General features: G+C 38.3%; 1 protein-coding gene across 4 annotated transcripts in view; it reads left to right on the forward strand.

The window, feature by feature from the left end:
- Positions 1-21,671, forward strand: part of MARCHF8 (membrane associated ring-CH-type finger 8) — a 124,003-nt gene that overhangs the window by 31,651 nt on the left and 70,681 nt on the right. For 2 of the 4 annotated variants that reach the window (XM_043596873.1, XM_043596869.1), the window contains exon 2: positions 16,722-16,901. In XM_043596873.1, coding sequence (XP_043452808.1) covers positions 16,800-16,901 — 102 coding nt within the window. In that variant the 5' untranslated portion in view covers positions 16,722-16,799. Of the gene's footprint in view, positions 1-14,705; positions 14,866-16,721; positions 16,902-21,671 lie in introns of those variants that run through there. The other 2 variants (XM_043596871.1, XM_043596872.1) reach the window with 2 other exon arrangements.

Here is a 21,671-nt window from a genome sequence, read left to right on the forward strand (position 1 = left end):
CTGGTATTTGTTCTTTCTGCTCTCACAGAGACCTATTTCTTCATGTGTAAAGTAAAATTTGATTGTGAGCTTATATATATTTTTTCAATGTTAGTCTGTTAGACTCCAAAGAACCTCAGCTGAAGATATTTTCATTACGAGTCATTAAAAGACATTATCATTAAGAAAATTATTTCTTTTCATTAAGAGATATTTTCATTGAATTTATAATTCAATATGAATTATACCAGGAAGTAGGGAGATGTGCTCAACTGAGGAAACTAAGTGATTCAGAACACACACTCTAGGACTAGGCTTGCTGCTGACCATCTGGGCTAGTCCTCACCAGATGAGGGACCCTTAGCACAGCAATCCGGTTCTCTGTATTAATTCCCAGTTGGTAAAATGGACATAACAGTAGGATTCATATCATAGGGTTGTGAGGATTGATTTATTTAGTATATGTGGAGTACGTGGAACTGGTCTTTGGTACAGTAAGCTCTCTGTTAATGTTTGTTCTGCCACAGGCTCACTAGCAGTGGTAGCAGACCCAGGACTGAGACCAGGTTCCCTGACTTTGAATCTTGTACTTTTATATTGTGCTTCCTCTGATGGCCTGTTAAGTTTATGATCTATTCAGTAGCTTATCATCTCTAGATAATTAGAACAGACTAAAATTATTCATTCCTTTCCTAAAATTTATGTTCTTCTTGAATACTTGAAATTTCCAGAAAATTATTACTTTTTAAACCACACCTTTTCTTCTTAAAGATATATTCACTTAGAATATTTGATTTTAAAAGGCAAGAATTGGGGCGCCTGGGTGGCTCAGTTGGTTGGGCATCCGACTTTGGCTCGGGTCATGGCCTTGCGTTTTGTGGGTTTGAGCCCCACGTTGGGCTCTGTGCTCACAGCTCAGAGCCTGGAGCCTGCTTTAGACTCTGTGTCTCCCTCTCTCTCTGCCCCCTCCCCTGCTCATACTCTGTCTCTCTCTGTCTTTCAACAATAAATAAATGTTAAGGCAAGAATTGTCAAAGTATGAATGGGGCTTTTTCATAAATTCTGTATTAAATTTTACTGATTTTACTACATATTTTTTTCCCTTTAGGCCTTGAAATGTTCTACTTTATGTAGGTATCATTTCTTCACAATGGAAGTTTTATTTGTGGTCCAGCATAACGGAAAAAAAAATCAATCTGTATAGTAAAAGTGAAAATTCCCTTGTGATTCCACTCTCGTTCTCTTTCTGGATGCTCTCCAATTGCACTGTTAATAGTTGGATGTTACACAGACATTTACATATGTATATATGCACACATACCCACACACAAAACCTGCTGGTGCTGGAGGCAGAACCAAGAGCTCCCACTCCTGTGCCTGGCATTGGCAATGCAGTCACTGTTATAGTGCAAATGTCGTTATGTTGATAGGGCAGCCATCGTGGCTAGGGCACTAGGATGGTCATTATCATCCATAGTGCTATCAGATTTGTGACTAACTGATGTTACTTCCTGTGCTGCCAACTCCTTGAAATTTTATTGTTGCACAGAGCCTTTTTGAAAATGGAGTTAAAGACTCTATTTACAGCTCCCCTGTTTTATGCAGCATAGTGTGAATGATGCACACCATGTTGTCCTCCAAGCCACCACTCTGTAGTCATGCTCTGTGGCTTTATCTGGATTAAACCTGGGCTCTTGCTTTACAGTGAATTGTCATTCCTTCCTCCCCTCTCCTCAACCCACCCATGGAGATTTCTTGGTCCTCTTGGTCCCTTTTGTAAACAGCCCTTTGGGAAGTCTGGTCCTGCCAATGTCCCCAGTCACATGCAAGATCTCTCTGTCTTTCCTAGAGTGGTCCCAAGACAGGCTCAGCTGGTAGTTGTGCTTCAGAAGAATAATATTGTATAAAAGTGATTTTCAAAGGTGGTGATTGATTCAGGTTAATCTTTCTAATACAGAAATGCCAAAGTTAATTAGAACTATAATAACAGGTAGAAAAGTTATCAGTGATTCTTCTTTTTACATATTTGTTAGACACACTACAGTAGGTTATTGTTATCAAATTTATAACTGCCTTTATTGTTATTATTGTAAGCCTGAATAGACTAAAAGTGTCGAGTCTTGGCACAGTGTGAAGAGGTGAGGCAAGCCCCGCTCTGGTTTCTCCACTTTACTGCAGTACGTAGAGAAGGTGCTTGCTCCAGTCTGAGATGATAGCTGGCTGGTGCGGGGCTGTCTCACAGCAGCATTATATGCTATATTATATGATGTGAAAAGAATTCCTTTTGTAGGAAGCACTTTAAATGAATTATAACTGCGTCAGATTTTTCTGTTATAAAATGTGTTCCTCTATCAATGTATTAAAGATGCTTCAAAAGATCCATGTGTTTTTGAAGAAACACAGTAACTTCATATGTGTATTGCTGTCAGAAGGAATTCTAGTCTTTAAGCCGTGAAGTATTTTTGGATCCATTATTCTGAAATAGAAATGGAACCCAGTAACTTTTTTTTTCACCTTACATATTACATAATCTAATTGATTTTTAGATGTAATAGATATAAAAACACTTCATAGTAAAAAAATCTCTACCAACAAAAATAATAATTGTTATCAGAGAGAAAAATAGCACAAATAGTGTGTGGTAGTTTGGTACAAAATGGCCCCTGATGAAACACCTCCTGTCCATATCTCTGCCTTTTTGCAACATGAGTCTGCTTGTTTCTTCCGTCAAGTGATACAGTCTCTTTCCCCACTCCTGATGCTGGGCTTTGCCATGTGTCTTGAACTGACCAATGTGACATCAGCAGGCACAAGGCAAGCAGAGGCACCATGTGCAGTGAGCCAGCCCTTTTGAGCCTCCCCTCTTGGAGTGCTGCTTGCCATTACACAAAGAAGCTTAGGAGGGAGGCCACAGGGAAAGGGAGGCTCAGCCTTCCCCACTAGGTCCAGTCCCCAGCTGACCTGGGCCCAATGCAGCAGCATGAGTAAGTCAGGTAAGGGCAACAGAAGAGCTGCCCAGCCAACCCATGGAATTGTGAGAAATAGGAAAGCATTGCTGTGGAAGCAATTAAGTTTTGGGTAGTTTGTTACCCAGAAATAGCAAACAGAAACATCTGTTTGCATTTGCTAAATGGCTGGAATCTGTCTCCGTATTCTAATTATAGCCCCATTACTGAACCCTCAAGTTGCCCTTAGTCTGGTGAGGGAGGCAGAAGTGTAAGCAGGTCACTTTGTTATTGTGTGGTGAATGCCCAGAAAAGGTTCTGGCTGCTGTGACCTTGATGTTTCCTCTGTCCCCTTTTCCTCTAAGGATCAGGCACTGTTATCTGTAGGACGAACATTGAGGAGCACTTGGAGGAACTAGAGGAAGTAGACTATTTCTGTACTTCATTGAAAGCGTTTTCTATCCCTAAAGTCGGTCTCACACGTCCGTTTCTTAGAAGTGAAATGCTGAAAGAACCACAATAGATCTCTTTCCCTTTTGTTAACTAAGTGTTTTCGGTATTCTTGTATTTGTCCCGTGAACAAACGAATGCCCATGAGTATTCCTCCTTATCTTTCCTCAGGTTCAGAATCTTTTGCAGAATCCAGATGTGAGTCCAGGTCCTTTACCCCAGTCATCATTCTTGGTTCATCTAATTCACACACACGGTGGAGTGGTTCTGCTGAGCTCTCCCAGGGTCATTGGAGAAGATGGTGTGCACTGTCTTGAGCTGTGTTGCACTGCCCCACATTATTTTCTTCCTTACTTGCTCCGTTGCTCTGCGCCTTGGCATTCTAAACTACACCCACTGGCCTTAAAGTCTGCAGCATGTCTCCACTTTCTTGCCTATGACTTGCTTTTAGCTAAGAACTTAACCCCAGGTTCTGTCAGTTTTCCTTAGGGGCCCATTCTCCTCTCATTGGGCAGCATTGTTGGGTGTACGTGGAGTCCACTCTGCCCCTCTTCTTGAGGAATAGTGGAATAGTTTAAAGATACGGTTCTAAGTTTTATATAGTTGTAATGGTGTAAGGATATAACATTATATACGTAATATATATAACATGTAGTTAAAATGGTTTAAAGATATGGGCTGTATTTCTAAAATGCAATATTTTGGGGTGCTTAGGTGGTTCAGTTGGTTGAGTGCCAACTTCAGCTCAGGGCATGATCTCACAGTTGCTGAGTTCGAGCCCCACATCAGGCTCTGTGCTGACAGCTCAGAACCTGCAGCCTACTTCAGGTTCTGTGTCTCCCTCTCTCTGTCCCTCCCCTGGTCATGCTCTGTCTCTGTCTGTCTGTCTGTCTGTCTGTCTCTCTCTCTCTCAAAAATAAAATCAACATAAAATGCAGTATTTTTCTGTGGTTTGTGATACAAATTTGCAAGTGAACTCAAAATGATAGTTAAATGTCTTAAAAGTTAGACCCAACTATCGAAGTACATCTTACTGCTTTAAAATAACCACTTTTGAAATATATAGATTATTATCTTTCTTGAATTTTTGGCAAATATACCCATTACTTTGATCAGTTGATACTTAATATACATAACAGTGCAGGAAAAAGCAGTGTTACTATTTACTACTTAAATGTGGATTCCATGTATCTTTGGTATCCATGGTGATTATAACTCTTTTGTATCACAAGGAAGCCACCAATACACCTGGTTTTATCTCTGTCTTTCCAACAGCAGTGCCACAGGGAGATAAAAAAGAGAAAATCTACGTATTTTAGGTTCACCTTATAAGTCACCACAGGCTACCGTGTTTGGTGAAATACAGCTATGAAACTTTAGGCAAATTGCTTAACCTTCTCTAAGCCACATGTGGAATGGAGATAAAATAGTTTCCCTACCTCCTGGCACTGTTGTGAGAATTAAATGAATTAATGCATGTGAAGCACTGAAGATTTGCAGGTGCTCATCTGTTGTGTTTTTCCTGCAGCATATTATCCGTAGGTGTTATATCTATACTTTTGTTTCTCTTGTTTTATCATGCTTACAGGGCTTATACTTTGAATTTCATTTTCTACTTGAGCATTGCTTTTGTACTTTTTTAAATGTAACTTCATTGATGTTATTCTTTATTACCTCTAGTCTCATGCTCTGAATTATTTTAGGAGATTTATTTATTTATTTTTTAGGAGATTTAAAAGTTAACAAACTACCATCTTTAATTGTTTCTGAGTTTCTGAGTAAACTTTAATCTGTGGAATATGTTTGTGTGTTTATGATTTTTTTTTCACTTTTGGTAATTACATATAAATTTTCTGTCAGTTATTGCCTTATTGTGTTGCATTTAAAACTTTATTTATTTATTTATTTATTTATTTATTTAATGTTTATTTTCCACTCTGGAAAATAGTATGGAGGTTCCTCAAAAAGTTAAAAATAGAACTACCATACTCTCCAGTAAGTGCACTACTGGGTATTTACCCCCCAAAATACAAAAACACTAAATCAGAGGGATGCATGCATCCCTATGTTTATAGCAGCATTATTTACAATAGTCAAACTATGGAAGCAGCCCAAGCGTCCATTAATAGATGAATAGACAAAGAAGATGTAGTGTGTATATGTACAATGGAATATTATACAGCCATAAAAAGAATGAAATCTTAACCATTTGCAATGACATGGATGAGGTAGAGATTATAGTGCTAAGTGAATGAAGCCACTCAGAGAAAGACAAATACCATTCAGTTTACTCATGAAATTTAAGAAACAAAACAAATGAGCAAAGGAAAAAAATAACACGGAAAAACCAAGAAACAGACTCTTAACAATACAGAACAAACTGATGGCTGCCAGAGGGGAGGTGGGTCAGAGGGATAGGTGAAATAGGAGATGAGATTAAGGGAGTGTGCTTGAGAAGAGCACTGGGTGATGTATGTAATTGCTGAATCACTATATTATATACCTGAAACTGATATAACACTGTATTTAACTATGCTTGAATTAAAATTAAAAAAAAAAAAGAAAAACGCGAGGGCTATGAAATGTCCTTTAGGCTTAGCAGCATAGAGAACGTTGTTGACTTCACTGTATTGAAGCCAGATTGCAGTGAGCTGAAATGTGCATAGAAAATGAAGAAATCTGGGGCGCCTGGGTGGCGCAGTCGGTTGAGCGTCCGACTTCAGCCAGGTCACGATCTCGCGGTCCGTGGGTTCGAGCCCCGCCTCGGGCTCTGGGCTGATGGCTCAGAGCCTGGAGCCTGTTTCCGATTCTGTGTCTCCCTCTCTCTCTCTCTCTGCCCCTCCCCTGTTCATGCTCTGTCTCTCTCTGTCCCAAAAATAAATAAACGTTGAAAAAAAAATTAAAAAAAAAAAAGAAAATGAAGAAATCTCAGTTCAGAAGAGCTCTAGAGTATGTAAGAGGTTTGTTTTGCTGTCGAAAAGCAGGATATAGGGATAATCCCAAGAGGTGAATAAAGAATCAAGTGAAATTTTCTCCCCCCTTCCCCTCTTTTTTCTTAAAAAAATTTTTTGTAATGATTATTTATTTTTGATAGAGACAGAGGGTAAGTGGGGGAGGGCCAGAGAGAGAGGGAGGCACAGAATCCAAAGGAGTCTCCAGGCTCTGAGTTGTCAGAAATTGAATTTCTAATTTTGCTTATAATTTTGAATTTTCAGGAGTACTTTCTTCTTTTTCATATTATCATATTTTAGCTTTCTGGTTGGTATGTATCATCTGTACATCTAAGAGGATGTTGACTGATTTATTTAAAAGGGTTTTTAAAACTTTAGAAAATTATCTTTATTTCCCCTAGTTGTTGTTGTGGCTTTGTATTATTATTTTGGTAACTTTCATTTGGAGCTCTTCTTCCAGATTTGATCAGTGATTCAGAAAGGCCAAGAACATTTTCTGTGAAATGGGGGAACAGAGGTTGGATTGCACTGAAGTGAGTTTTGAAAGGCAAGAAAGTGAAGAACATTGTACATGGCTCAGAAAGTTTGGCTATAGAGGGAAAGAAGATAGGAGAATTGAAAGCATTTTTATTTTTGTTTTTTAAAAAATGGGAGATCCACAAAGTACTTTAAAATTCTTTATTGGTATGGAATTTCATAATTCTTTAATAACATCTAGTGACATAATGACATAAAATTTATGCATATTTCTTGGAAAACTCTTAGTTTGTTGGTGTGAAGGAGTCTTTAGAGAGGAGAGGATGAAAATATGAGGTAGGAGGATGGCTGATAAAGTGAGGCCACTGAATAGCCAGATGAAGAAAAGGGCGGAGAGCCCAAGTATAGTCCCAGAGCTGGGGTCTCCTTTTCCTTTGAACCACATAATATACTTTACATAATTCATGAAAGGGTTGGGGACAGTGGGCAAGTTTATGTGATTGGTGGTAGGAAATTGAGGAACTTTCACAGTAAATACTGTTTGACCAGCAAAAGTACCCAATCTCACGGTCAGATCCTAGGCATGTGGGCTTTCTTCACACATGGAAATCTCTTAAGAGAGAACAGTCCATTCTCCTGGTGGAAAAAAGGCATTCACTATTTTGGAACAGGATATAACCATGATTAAAAGGAAGAAACATTTATTGATTGTCCATGTTTATTATTGTTTTCTGTGTTCTGTGAAAGATGATGGTTCCTGCCACAGATACGTTTCTGCCATAGTTACAGGGACAAACATTTCCTGGAAAAAAAAAAAAAGTATAAGCAACACATAGCTTTCTAAGTGCTGGGCAGATGCTCAGATTTATTGATAGTTTGCTGTATTATGATACTAGACTCCTATTTGCCACATGTTCATGTTCTGAGTCTCCATTTCTGTTGGTGTGTAATGGCCATTCCATTTCGTGAGAAATATACAAACTAAAAATAGTATGAGATGACACTATTAATAAAGTCTTATATGTAAGATATCAAATAATGCAGTCTCCAAAATTAATAACTGTAGCTTGAAAGTCAGATGTCATAAAACATAGTGAAGGTGAACTGTTCCCATGATGCATTATGCTGTTTTTAAAGGGTTAGTGCTTTGCAAAAATATGCAGGAAATGCTGAAAAAATCGAGAAGGAGCATAAAATAAACACCATAGTGCTTGAAAACATCTGTGTCCTGAGAATGCATCTTCCTACTTTATTCCTGTAGGAAGATTAGGCTTGAATTCTGTGAGGCCTTCAGAAATGTACTTCTCACAGAAAAGAGCCCTTTTATGGTTGTATATCTTCATTAATAACATAAGTCTCTGTTGACAATCTAAGTGGAATGACTTGAGCTTTTAATTTTAGCTCTTCAAATATTTAAACTGTAAAAGTAATATATCATCACTAAAGGTTTAACAAATAGAGAAATGAAAAGTCATTTATATTGCCACATCATTAAACCACTGTTAGCATTTTTAATGAGTTTCCTTCCTAGCATTTTTACATGTGTATATATTAACATAGTCATAATTACAATGCGTGTATAATTTATATCATTTGCTTTTTATCAAATCCATGTTTCTCTTGCTTCTAATGCCCACATAATATTCCTTTGATTGTACTAGCACTGCAGTTTACTTAGCTTTTTCCCAGTTATGGGAAATTAAAGGAACTGTTTTTCTTTATTGTAAATAATGTTATGGTGGAAATCTTGGGGCTTATAAATTTTTGTGTATTTTCTCAGGCTAAGCTTCTCACAGGTAAGCTCTTCCACGTCTTTTCAGCCCTGTTGCTCAACATTTTTCTTGATAGGCATTCTGAGTTTATGATACTGCCAGGGGGTCATAAGGACACAGGTTCAGCGCTGATTGGTCAATGATAGATTTCATCATATTTTTGTAGACTTTTGTAAAGGGAAAAAATGGTTCCCTGAGCTGTTGCTTTTCCCTGATTATTAAAATATTAAGTGAGGACCTGTGTTATGTCCTCATTTGTAAAGTGGCTGTTCCTAGATTTTAATGTTTTTGAAACCTATTTGTATTGACTTCTTACATATAAAAGATACTGATTTTCTGTCCCATATTCTACATTTTCCAGTCTTTTTTTTTTTTGCCTGTTTATTTTTACTTATAGGGTCATATCTATAAATCTTTTATAACTTTTTTCCTGTTAATTTGAGGCTTAGGAAATCAATCTCCCTTTAGTTCTTTAATATATTCATTTGCAATTGTATCTTATGTGTTATTTTTTAACATTTAACTTGTATATGTATGAGGATTTATTTCAGTAAATGAAATATGAGTCTTTTTTAAAAATATTTATTTGTTTATTTAAATATTTATTTATTTTGAGAGAGAGACCATGTGCACACATGAGCTGGGGAGGAGCAGAGAGAGAGGGAGAGAGAGAGAATCCCAAGCAGGCTCCATGCTGTCTGTATAGAGCCCAATGCAGGGCTCAGTCTAACAAACTGTGAGATCATGACCTGAGCCAAAATCAAGAGTCGGACACTTAACTGATTGAGGCATCCAGGCGCCCCTGAAGTGTGAGTCTTAATTGATATTATTTTTCCTACCAAATTCCCATTTTTTAAAAATTCTTGTTTATTTTGAGACCTGGGGTGGGGGTGGGGAGGGACAGAGAGAGAGGGAGAGAGAGAGAATCCCAAGAAGGCTCCACACTGTCAGTGCAGAGCCCGATGTGGGCTTGAACCCATGAACTGTGAGATCATGACCTGAGCTGAAATCAAGAGTCTGATGGTTATGCGACTGAGCCACCCAGGTGCCCCCTTCCCTTCCAAATTCTTGTCCAATTGTCCCAGCATCAGTTAAGAAGAAACTTGTCGCTTTCCTATAATTTTGGGCTGCTATTTTACTCTTCTGTGTAATTCAGTCAGTTTTGGACTGTCTTTTTTAGTCTTGGACCTGTAACTTTACTTTTTTAATAATAATTATTGCGTAGTTATGTCTATATTTCAAGAGGACTCATCTCTCTGTTGATTCTTTCTCAACATTTTTATTTGATTGTCTCATTAATGCTTATGCATAATTTTAGAATAATTTTGTCAAGTAGAAAATCTTCCTTAGACTTTGGAATCACATTAAATATATGCTTTAATTCTGGAGAACACATATTGTTGTAACACAAACTATTATTATAGTTTTCAAATATACTCTAAAATTGCTGAATGTTTTTCATTAAAAGTTCTTAAGTAGCTTTTAAATCATTTATCTCTATTTCATGATTTTTGTTTTGTTGGTGTATAGGAATGTTGGTGACATTATATATTTATATACTTTTTTCTTACACTAGAATACTTATTTTATGCAAATGTTTATGTTAACTGATTCTAGTAGTTCTTAGAAATTCCTTTGGGTTGAAGACATCCACATGGCTAAAAGACACATGAAAAGATGCTCAACGTCGTTCATCATCAGGGAAATACAAAACAAAACCACAATGAGATACCACCTCACACCTGTTAGAATAGCTAAAATGAACAACTCAGGAAACAATAGATGTTGGTGAGGATGCGGAGAAAGGGGAACCCTTTTGCATTGCTGGTGGGAATGCAAACTGGTGCAGCCACTCTGGAAAACAGTATGGAGGTTCCTAAAAAAATAAAAATAGAACTATCCTACGACCCAGCAATTGCACTACTAGGTATTTATCCAGAGGATACAAAAATGCTGATACAAAGGAGCACCTGCACCCCAGTGTTTATAGCAGCAGTATCAACAATAGCCAAATTATGGAAAGGGCCCAAATGTCCATTGACTGATGAATGGATGAAGATGTGGCATAGGGGCACCTGGGTGGCTCAGTTGGTTAAGTGTCTGACTTGGCTCAGGTAATGATCTCACGGTTCACAAGTTGGAGGCATGCATCGGGTTCTGTGCTGACAGCTCAGAGCCTGGAGCCTGCTTCAGATTCTGTGTCTCTGGTCTCTATCTGTACCTCCCCTGCTCAAGCTCTGTCTCTCCCTCTCTCAAAAATGAATAAAAACATTTAAAAAATAAAAAATGATGTGGTATACACACACACCCACACACACACACACACAATGGAATATTATTACTCAGCCATCAAAAAAAATGAAATCTTGCTATTTGCAATGAGGTGGGATGGAACTAGAGTGTATTACGCTAAGTGAAATGAGTCCGAGAAAGACAGATACCTTATGATTTCACTCGTGTGGAATTTAAGGAAACAAAAGGGATGACCATAGGGGAAGGGAAGGAAAAATAAGATAAAAATAGTGAGGGAGGCAAACCATAAGAGACTCTTAACTATAGAGAATAAACAGGGTTGCTAGAGGGGAGGTGGGGGGGATGGGCTAAATGGGTGATGAGCATTAAGGAGGGCACTTGTGATGAGCACTGGGTATTATATGTTAGTGATGAATCCTAAATTCTACTCCTGAAATCGATACTACACTATATGTTAACTAATTTGAATTTAAATTTTAAAAAAAATTAAAAAAAAATTCCTTTGGGCTCTCTTTCATTATACTATAAAGTTCTCTTTTTGTCTTATCACAGAAAAAAGTCTTATCTAGAAAAAAACCAACTGTAAAATAAGAGCAGTGATAATGTATTTATTTTCCTTCTTTGTTTAATTAGATTGACTCTTAAGGGTTTTGCCATATGAGCATAAACTTAAATTTTGTTTGAAATAGATGTTTTTTAAAGTTAGGGATTCATCATTGCTGTTTAAGAATTCTGTGTTGATACTGGATTTTATCATTTGTTGACAGCACCTAATGACATAAACTACTGATTCCGAGGGTTTTGTTGGAAAACGGATTCTATTCCTGTGTGTTCTGGGGTCATGGTGTGTTGGTGACTCCCATTGTACACTGTGTACATACATATCTTGAGGTTCCCACAGGCATGTCAAGCTCAGTGTCCATGAAGAGCTTTCCTTACCCCCCACTCCTCTGTGCATCCTGGTCTTTTGAATGCACACCCAGAAACCAGGGTACAGTTGAGTCCCTTCACTAGATTATGTCGGTCCTCCTTTTCAAATGGTCTCTCTCATTCCTCCGTATTCCCAACTTTAAGTCCTGCTTTGATCCTTCAGTGCTGTGTACTACAGCTGGTCTCCTCACTCCTCTTACTGCTTTTTTTTCCTTTCTGTATCTGCTAGCTGTTGTGCACAGGCTTCTCGTTTTTACAGGAAATGTGCTTCTGATAAAAACACGCTTAATTTAAAGTTGTTTATTCTGAGTGCCATTCGAGATGTTGGCATTCAGCTCCACACAATGGTGAGGAGAAGGGTGCTGCCGGAGCCTGGCACCCTGTGTGCAGGGGTGCAGGGAGGCAAGCAGACCTGGGGTGACTGTCCCTCAGGGAAGCCGCGACTGGCATCTTTGTCTTCTCCTGGCTGCCTCCTTGTTGTCTGTATTTGTCTCATCATTGTTGGAATGGACAGAATCTTTCATTTATCTTGACCATTTGGAAAGCACATAGAACAGCTTAATTGTTATGCCACGCTGGTCATATTTTGCATCAGGCCTTCCTACCTCTCCCCTTGTAGGGATAGTGTGATCAGCCTTGCTTCTCCTTAGAGTCATGCTACTAGAGATCCTTAAAAAATGTCAGAAAGAATTTGAGGTCTCAGTTGTGTAAATTTTGTGTCAGAATGAGGGGCAGGAGGACAGAAAATGGTACTGGAAAGACAAAGCTAACAACTGGCCTTTGTGAGGCACTGAGGGGAATCATTGCAGATGCCTGAAAAAGGAGGCTGGAAAATGTGCTGATGTTAAGAACCCTTACATTTGTGCACATGGACACAATCTTGTTTGGTCTTCACATTAACCCTGTGAACGGAGTAGAGATTATTACCTTTCTGTTTTACAGCTGAAGAAACAGAGCCTTTGAAATTCCTCAGTTTGCCCAACATCACACAGCATTCAAGAGTCAAGTCTTGAACTTAAATTTCTAATTGCTGATTTTGCACTCTTCCTGTTACCTCTTTCTCAAAACTGGAAGAGTGATAGGATAACAGTGACCATCTCCTTGTCATCCAGATACATTATATTGGGATAGCACTAAGGAAAAATACAGTTTTATCGGTCTTAGTCCATATCAATTATTTACATATTTTTAAAAAAGTTTTGTTGAGATATAATTCACATTCATTCAAATCCACTTATTTAAACTATATAATTCTGTGGCTTTTAGTATACTTAAGAGTTATGTGCCATTACCATAATACATTTTAGAACATATTCATAACTCTAAAAAGAAACCCTTTTAGCCATCATCCCCCCCATCATCCCCCATCCCAGTCCTTGGTAACCAGTAATCTACTTTATGTTTCTATATATTTGCCTATTCTGCACACTTAATACAAATGTAATCATATAATATGTAGTCCTTTCACTTTATAATGCCTTCAAGCTTCATCCATGTTGTAGCATGTATTCGCATGTCATTTTTTTTGTTGCTAAATAATTCCATTTTATAGATAACACATTTTATTTATCCATTCATTAATTTATGGGCATTTGTGTGATTTCTACATTTTAAGGAAGATTCAGGCAGTTTTCCAGAGCAGCTGCATATATTTCCACTGGCACCGTATGAGGGTTTCAGTGTCTCCACATCCTTGCCAACACTTACCTGTCTTTAAATATAGCCATAATTGAAGTGATATCTCACGGTGTTGATTTGCATTCTCCTGTTGGCTAATGATGTTGAACAACCCATTTTTCTTTTTTTTAAAGTTTTTGTTTTAATTCGGTTACATTACATTAGTTACATTAGTTTCAGGTATATAATATGGTAATTCAGCACTGGCATGCATCACCCTGTGGTTATTTCCACAAGCGCGTTCCTTAATCCCTGTCACCTATTTGACCCATTTTCCCACCTCCCTCTCCTCTGGCAACCATCAGTTCTGTATAATTAAGATTGTGTTGAACAACCCATTTTTCATTGGGTTATTTGTGTATTCATTGTTGAGTCGTGACAGCCCCTTTATGTATTCAAGATACAAATCCCTTATTGTATGTTTTGCGAAAAGATTCATTCTGTTCTGTGGTTGACTTTTCACTTTTTTGATGATATCTGTTGAAGCACAGATGTTTTTATTTTGGTGATATTTAGTTTATTTTTTTATTTGTGTGAGATAGGAGTCTAAATTCATTCTTTTGCATGTTGAAAAGACTGTTCTTTCCCCATTGAATGGTCTTGGAACCCTTGTTGAAAAACCAGTTGACCGTAGTTACACGGGCTTATTTCTTGACTCTAAATTTTATCTAAAGTCTTCTAATCCATTGACATGACATATCCATTTCCATACTCTTAAACAACCAGTTTGTCCATTTCTTCTAGATATGGATGTTCATATTAGCTGTGCTGTATTTTTCAAGTTAGCATTAGTGGGATTGAAGTTCTCATGCCTGGATTGTCAGACATAGTGCAAAGGTTTAACTATTGTTCTTCATTACAGACGAATTGGTATAGATATTTGGAAACTATGCAAAGAAAATAGTATGAGTAATACCTGCTTTATGCTTTTCACATGAACCTTTGCAAAAAAAAAAGTGGCATGGTCAGTTTTGTAGTTTGGCTTTTAAGATTATCATTTTTATCCTAAATATGACATAGGAGAAGGATTGCTTTAGGGTGACTTTCAGGTCTATAACCTGGAGATAGGGGTTCATATCAGAAGAGTAGCTTAAATGGCTGTAAGAAGGAGAGGTCCTTTAAAATTCTACAAAATATTTAAAACCCTCTCTCAGATTTGTGTTTATCTGGCATAAATAGTCCTCATCAGTCTTGTCATGGTCATGTACCAATGATGTAATAATGATTATTATACCAGAAGCACCAAAGGAAGCTATTGGCATGATGTATGGTGGGACTCTGGACATGGTTGGTTTGAGTTAGGTATTCCAAGAGACCACATGGAGTTTGTCATCTCTGACAGAGGACTTTGATGTATGAGTGATGAAGTGATGAAAAAACTGCTCACCAGTGACCGTTATGATCTCCCAGAGAGTATAAGACAACTAAGCTGTAAGTGCCTCTTATCTTGTGTAATATGAACATAAACATTCAGACCATTCGTTGGGCACAGTGCTCCATCTTGTATCAGGTTCATCAAAGGCTTGAGATAGAGTAGATGATATATAACATGTAGACACTGACATTCTAGTAATTGATTAGAGTATCTAGACATTAATATTAATCACCTACTGTATTTTCCTGTTTTATGGGTATCAGTGATCCCTCACCTATTATAAAACTAGACTTTTAAAAACAATATTCTTTTATCTCATTTTCTCATAGTGTTGATTCCTTCCAGCTTCTTATTCCTTCTTGTTGCTTGTTGGTCAGAGAATCTTATGAGGGGAATTAATTTTTTGAGTTCTGTTGCTCTTTAATTTGGTTAAGTAACACTATCAGAGATGAAACAAGCCACACAAACACCTACCTTTGGTCCAGAGCAGAGTTTGGGGAGGGAGAGGTGGAATAAATGGCTGCCCTTCCGATGTGACCTTAGGGCTGGGTGGAATAAATGGCTACTCATCAAATATGACCTCAAGATTGCCAGGCTCTCTTGTTTACACTCCCTGCCTATTGTCCCAACCTCCAATGCATGGTTAATAAGTGAAGACCCCCAAATTAGAGATTCATTGTTTTAGTTTAATGTTTCCATCCTTTGTTAAAATTCAGATAGCATGAAACATTACTAGATTAAATGTTATGGATAATTTGGATATATAATTGGTTTTGTGTACTGAGTTTGATAGATTTCAGCAGGGGTGGGTGAGGGGATAGAGAACACACAATTCAATTACCAGGAACTTTGGAGGAATGTAGGAGAAAACCAGAAAAAAGGCAGGTGTGCATGGAATCATTGAATCAAGCTTATTTAGAAACTATTATTTTACCTAAGGGCAGCCTTTTTAGGATCCCAGGAATATCCATGATGGCTCTAATCTTCCCTGAAAAATTCTTTAGAAAGGGGTTAGCAAACTACAGGCCATGGGCCAAATCTAGCCTGCCACCTGTTTCTGTAAATAAAGTTTTATTGAAACATAACCATTTTCATTCATTTGCACACTTACTGTGGCTGCTTTCACTCTGCAACAGCAGAATTATTTTTTTAAATGTTCATTTATTTTTTGAGAGAGAGCATGTGCATGTGTGCATGTGAGTGGGGGAGGGGCAGAGAGAGAGAGAGGGAGGGAGGGAGAGAGAATCCCAACCAGGCTCCGTGCTGTTAGTGCAGAGCCCGACGAGGGGCTTGATCTCATGAACAGTGAGATCATGACTTGAGCTGAAATTAAGAGTCAGATACTCAACTGACTGAGCCACCCAGGCACCCCACAGAATTCAGTAGTTTTAAAAAAATATGGCCCAAAGTGCCTAAAATATTTACTTTCTGGCCCTTTATAGGAAAAGTTTGCCCACAACTGGTCTAGAGAGTCTAGACTTTCAGAAGGTTAAGCATAGATCATACGTATCTTAAATTTATTTTAGACTTTTAAGCCTTTAATCTTACCATTGTGTGGATTCAGGGGCAGTGGTTTTAAGGAAAGATCACTACTTCTATCAGAATGAATGCTTGTTCAAGGAAAAAAATTAACTTTAAAAATATTCTTAAAGGATGACACTGCTGTATTTAAAACCTAATAGCCAATGGAAAATTAATACCTGATTATACATGTACATGCCTCTTTCAGGTGTGCCCATCTTATTACATGAGAAAAATGTTAAAATTTCTCCTATAAACATTCATCTTGTTGTTTATGAAGACCAGGTATTTGTGTCAGATACTGTAACTGGTTCACATCTGAACATAAATATAAAATGCTAATCTCACTGTTGGAAATTTGAAGTGTTATGTCTTGTCTTCTCTCTCTCAGCTTGAAGTCCATGGCCCAAAATGACTCTACCACTGGAGACTCTGTTCAGTAGAGAAGACACCCAGACAAGAGGCTGGGATGAGCATGCCACTGCATCAGATCTCTGCCATTCCAACCCAGGATGCCACCTCTGCTAGAGTCTACAGAAGTAAGACCAAAGAAAAGGAGAGGGAAGAGCAGGTATTAGGAGGATGCCTTTTTTAGTTTCATTATTTTTGTTGTTTTCATTAAACACAGCCTAGAATGATAAACTCTGATGATCAAGGTTTTCTCTGCTAACATACTAAAATTCATGTGGTGTAAATATTAGTTGGGCTCAGAAGTTCTGTATAGGTTTCTAGGTTTTCAGACTTTGGTATCCCCTTATTCTGCCATGGTTATACATGACTTACTTATCTTCATTGCCTAAAATTATATAATTTTTTTCTGGCAAATCTCTGAGTAAAAGTTCTTTGAATTCTCAGAACATGATACAAAAGGATAAATTAATCTGAACCAAGATTTTGTAAATACCTCGTACATACTAGTCTCTGCTTGCTTTAAGGGTATCATAGTTAACATCACAGAGCCTGTCTCTGCCTTCGTATGGCTCTTGATCTGGCCTGACAATTAAAATGAATTAGAGTCTAATGACAAGGTCAGTAATAGAGGAATTCAGGGCCACCAAATTCCAGCCCAAGGGGTCAGGCAGGAATGGCTTCCTGGAAAAGATGACATTTACATAGAGAACCTGAACAGTGACCTGGAGTTAGCTCAGAGAAAGTAGAATGTTCCAGTTAGGAGAAATATTATATGCTGAAAGCCCAAAGGTTTAAAGCAAGATGAGTTTGAAGAGATTAAAATAGAGTAACAGGAACATAAAGGGCAGTGGCAAGATAGGAGGTTGGAAAAGTTACAGGAGGTACCGTAAGGAGTTTGGATTTATTTTTGCAGAATGAACAATCAAATTTGCATTCTTAAAACTTTCACTCAGACTGCAGTTTGGAGAGTGAATTGAATCAGTGGTAAGAGACTAGTTAGAGGATCATTTAATAGCCTACTTAGGCCAAGTTTGGCAAACTTTTTCTGTAAAGGGTCAGATAATAAATGTTTTAGACTTTGTGGGCCAGTCACATCTCCTCAGTTCTGCCACTGCAGTGTGAAAATAGTCAAAGACAATATATAAACGAATGGTCATGACTGTGTTCCAATAAAACTTGACTTGCAAAATCTGGTAACAGGCCAGATTTGGCCTGCAGGCTGTAGTTTGCCAATCCCTGGCCTGAGTAAAAGGTGATGGTGACTTCGTCTGGGATGGGGTAGTGGGGATAGAGAGATAATCCACTGGGCTTGATAATTGCATGGGGGGTGAAATAGGGGGGAATCATGGATATCTCCTGCTTTCTCCTTGCCTTTACCATGTGCTGCACAAACATGTGCTGATTAGTTCTCACAGCATTCCTATTCTGTAGTAAATCTTTCCTGATGACTCTAAAGAATCCTTGTTAAATCAGAAAGTATTAAGTCTTGTTTGAAGGTGAGTGATTATAGTTGATGGGATACCATTCTTTGCTTTATTTCATAAATAATTAGAAAAAAAACCAAATCTGTTGGGGGACCTGGGTGACAGTCCGTTAAGCATCCAACTCTTGATTTTGGTTCAGATCATGATCTTATGGTCCTGAGATCAAGCCCCGTGTTGGGCTCTACGCCGCCAGTGGAGCCTGCTTGGGATTCTTTCTCCCTCTCTCTCTGCATCTCCCTCACTCATGCGCACACTCTCTCTCACTCTCAAAATAAATGAACTTATTAGAAAAAAACAAAGAAATCTGTTATATCATAGCTCTTGAAGTACATGGACTATGGAAAATGAAAAGGTACAATATAAATTAAAAGGGGTCTCCAGGGGCGCCTGGGTGGCTCAGTTGGTTAAGCATCCGACTTCGGCTCAGGTCATGATCTGACCTGCGTCGGGCTCTGTGCTGACAGCTTGGAGCCTGGAGCCTGGCTTCAGATTCTGTGTCTCCCTCTCTCTCTGCTCCTCTCCAACTTATGCTCTCTGTGTCTCAAAAATGAATAAATGTAAAAAAAAAAAAAAAATTAAAGGGCTCTCCATATTCTTAGTTTGTGTTTTCCTTTTTTCAGTTGTTTGTATTGTCAGTCTGCACCCTTTCTATTTTGCTGAGCTCCTGGGAGGAGTGTGGTCAGCATTGATTGAAAGGCTGGCCAGGGCGGTAATGGAGTAGATGGGTTTTGGATGTAGTATTTTCAGTATTTCAGTTTTTCCTCAAGTTGCTGGAGATGGGAGAATACCCCCCAAGTAATCTTTCCTATATTCTTTCAGTTTTCACTTAAGTTAATAGCCTTCATTTAAGATTCATTTAAATTAATGGTCTTTCTTAGAACCCTTTAGCCCAAATGGATTTTTAATTTTTTAAAAAAAAATTTTTAATTAATTAATTAATTATTTGTTTATTTACATTCAAGTTAGTTAGCATATAGTGCAATAATGATTTCAGGAGTAGATTGCTTAATGTCCCTTACACATTTAGCCCATCCCCCCTCCCACAACCCCTCCAGCAACCTTCTGTTTGTTCTCTATATTTAAGAGTCTCTTATATTTCGTCCCTCTCCCTGTTATTATATTATTTTTGTTTCCCTTCCCTTATGTTCATCTGTTTTATATCTTAAATTCCTTATATGAGTGAAGCTATAAGATATTTGTTTTTCTCTACTAATTTCACTTAGCATAATACCCTCTATTTCCATGCACATAGTTGCAAATGGCAGGATTTCATTCTTTTTGACTGCCGGATAATACTCCATTGTACATATGTACCACATCTTCTTTATCCATTCATCACTCGATGGACATTTGGGCTTTTTCCATAATTTGGCTATTGTCAATAGTGCTGCTATAAACATTGGGGTGCATGTGCCCCTTCGAAACAGCATATCCCTTGGTTAAATACCTAGTAGTGCAATTGCTGGGTTGTAGGGTAGTTCTATTTTTAGTTTTTTGAGGAACCTCCATACTGTTTTCCAGGGTGGCTGCAACAGTTTGCATTCCCACCAGCAGGGCAAAAGAGATCCTCTTTCTCCACATCCTCACCAACATCTGCTGTTGCCTGATTTGTTAATGTTGGCCATTCTGACTGGTGTGAGGTGGTATCTCTTTGTGGTATTGATTTGTATTTCCCTGATGATGAGTGATATTGAGCATTTTTTCATGTGTCAGTTGGCCATCTGGATGTCTTCTTTGGAGAAGTGACTATTCATGTCTTTTGCCCATTTCTTCACTGGATTATTTGTCTTTTGGGTGTTATGTTTGATAAGTTCTTTAAAGATTTTGGATACTAACCCTTTATCTGATATATCATTTGCAAATATCTTCTCCCATTCCGTCAATTGCCTTTTAGTTTTGCTGATTGTTCCCTTCACTGTGCAGAAGCTTTTTACCTTGATGAGGTCCCAGTAGTTCGTTTTTGCTTTTTTCCCCCTTACCTCCAGAGACATGTTGAATAAGAAGGTCCTATGGCCGGAGGTCAAAGAGGTTTTTGCCTGCTTTGTCCTCTAGGATTTTGGTAGCTTCCTGTCTTACGTTTAGGTCTTCCATCCATTTTGAATTTTTTGTGTGTGAATGGTGTAAGAAAGTGGTCCAGGTTCATTTTTCTACATCGCTGTCCAGTTTTCCCAGTACCATTTGCTGAAGAGACTGTCTTTATTCCATTGGATATTCTTCCTGCTTTGTCAAATATTAGTTGGCCATATGTTTCTGGGTCCATTTCTGGGTTCTCTGTTCTGTTCCATTGATCTGAGTGTCTGTTTTGGGGGCTGGTACTATACTTTCTTGATAATTACAGCTTTGTAATACAGCTTCAAGTCCGGGATTGTGATGCCTCCAGCTTTGGTTTTCTTTTTCAAGATTGCTTTGGCTATTCAGGGTCTTTTCTGGTTCCGTACAAATTTTAAGATTGTTTGTTCTAGCTCTGTGAAGAATGCTGGTGTTATTTTCATAGGGATTGCATTCAATATGTAGATTGCTTTGGATAGTATTGACATTTAAAAAAATGTTTTTTAAATATTTATTTATTCTTCAGAGAGAGAGAGAGAGGGTGTGAGCACAGGAGGAGCATAGAGACAGGGAGACAGAGAATCTGAAGCAGGCTCCAGGCTCTGAGCTGTCAGCACAGAGCCCGATGCAGGGCTTAAACCCACAAACTGTAAGTTCATGACCTGAGCCGAAGTCTGACGCTTAACCGACTAAGCCACCCAGGTACCCCCCCTCCCCCAAATGGATTTTGAAATACCACTAAATAGTACATTTTTTTAGTCTAGGGTGCTTGCCTGCCTATACCAAGCTGAGGTTGCTTGGTCCCTATTCATTGCAGTATTGAATTTGGACACCAGGTGGCAGGAATTTCTTGGAGTATATATGTGCAAGCTATACTTGTTAGGAGTAAAGGAAGAAGTCCAACATTTTAGCCCAGGAAGAGAGATTCTTTTTGATATAAAACCCTATTACAGATTTGTTGTGGTGGATGTTCAGTAAATACTTATTGAATTGATCTATTTTTTTTTTTTCAACGTTTATTTTTATTTTTGGGACAGAGAGAGACAGAGCATGAACGGGGGAGGGGCAGAGAGAGAGGGAGACACAGAATCGGAAACAGGCTCCAGGCTCTGAGCCATCAGCCCAGAGCCCGACGCGGGGCTCGAACTCACGGACAGTGAGATCGTGACCTGGCTGAAGTCGGACGCTTAACCGACTGTGCCACCCAGGCGCCCCTGAATTGATCTATTTAATGGGGGGTTTTAAGGTTTGGATAAGTAGTATTAACGGCTATATTCATGGAATTGGGATTTTTAAAAAAATATATAACTTATTGTCAAATTGGCTAACATACAGTGTGTAAAGTGTGCTCTTTGTTTTGGGGGTATATTCCTGTGGTTCATCGTATACATATAACA

Source organism: Prionailurus bengalensis, chromosome D2 (genome assembly GCF_016509475.1).
Source record: "Prionailurus bengalensis isolate Pbe53 chromosome D2, Fcat_Pben_1.1_paternal_pri, whole genome shotgun sequence".
Taxonomy (NCBI): domain Eukaryota; kingdom Metazoa; phylum Chordata; class Mammalia; order Carnivora; family Felidae; genus Prionailurus; species Prionailurus bengalensis.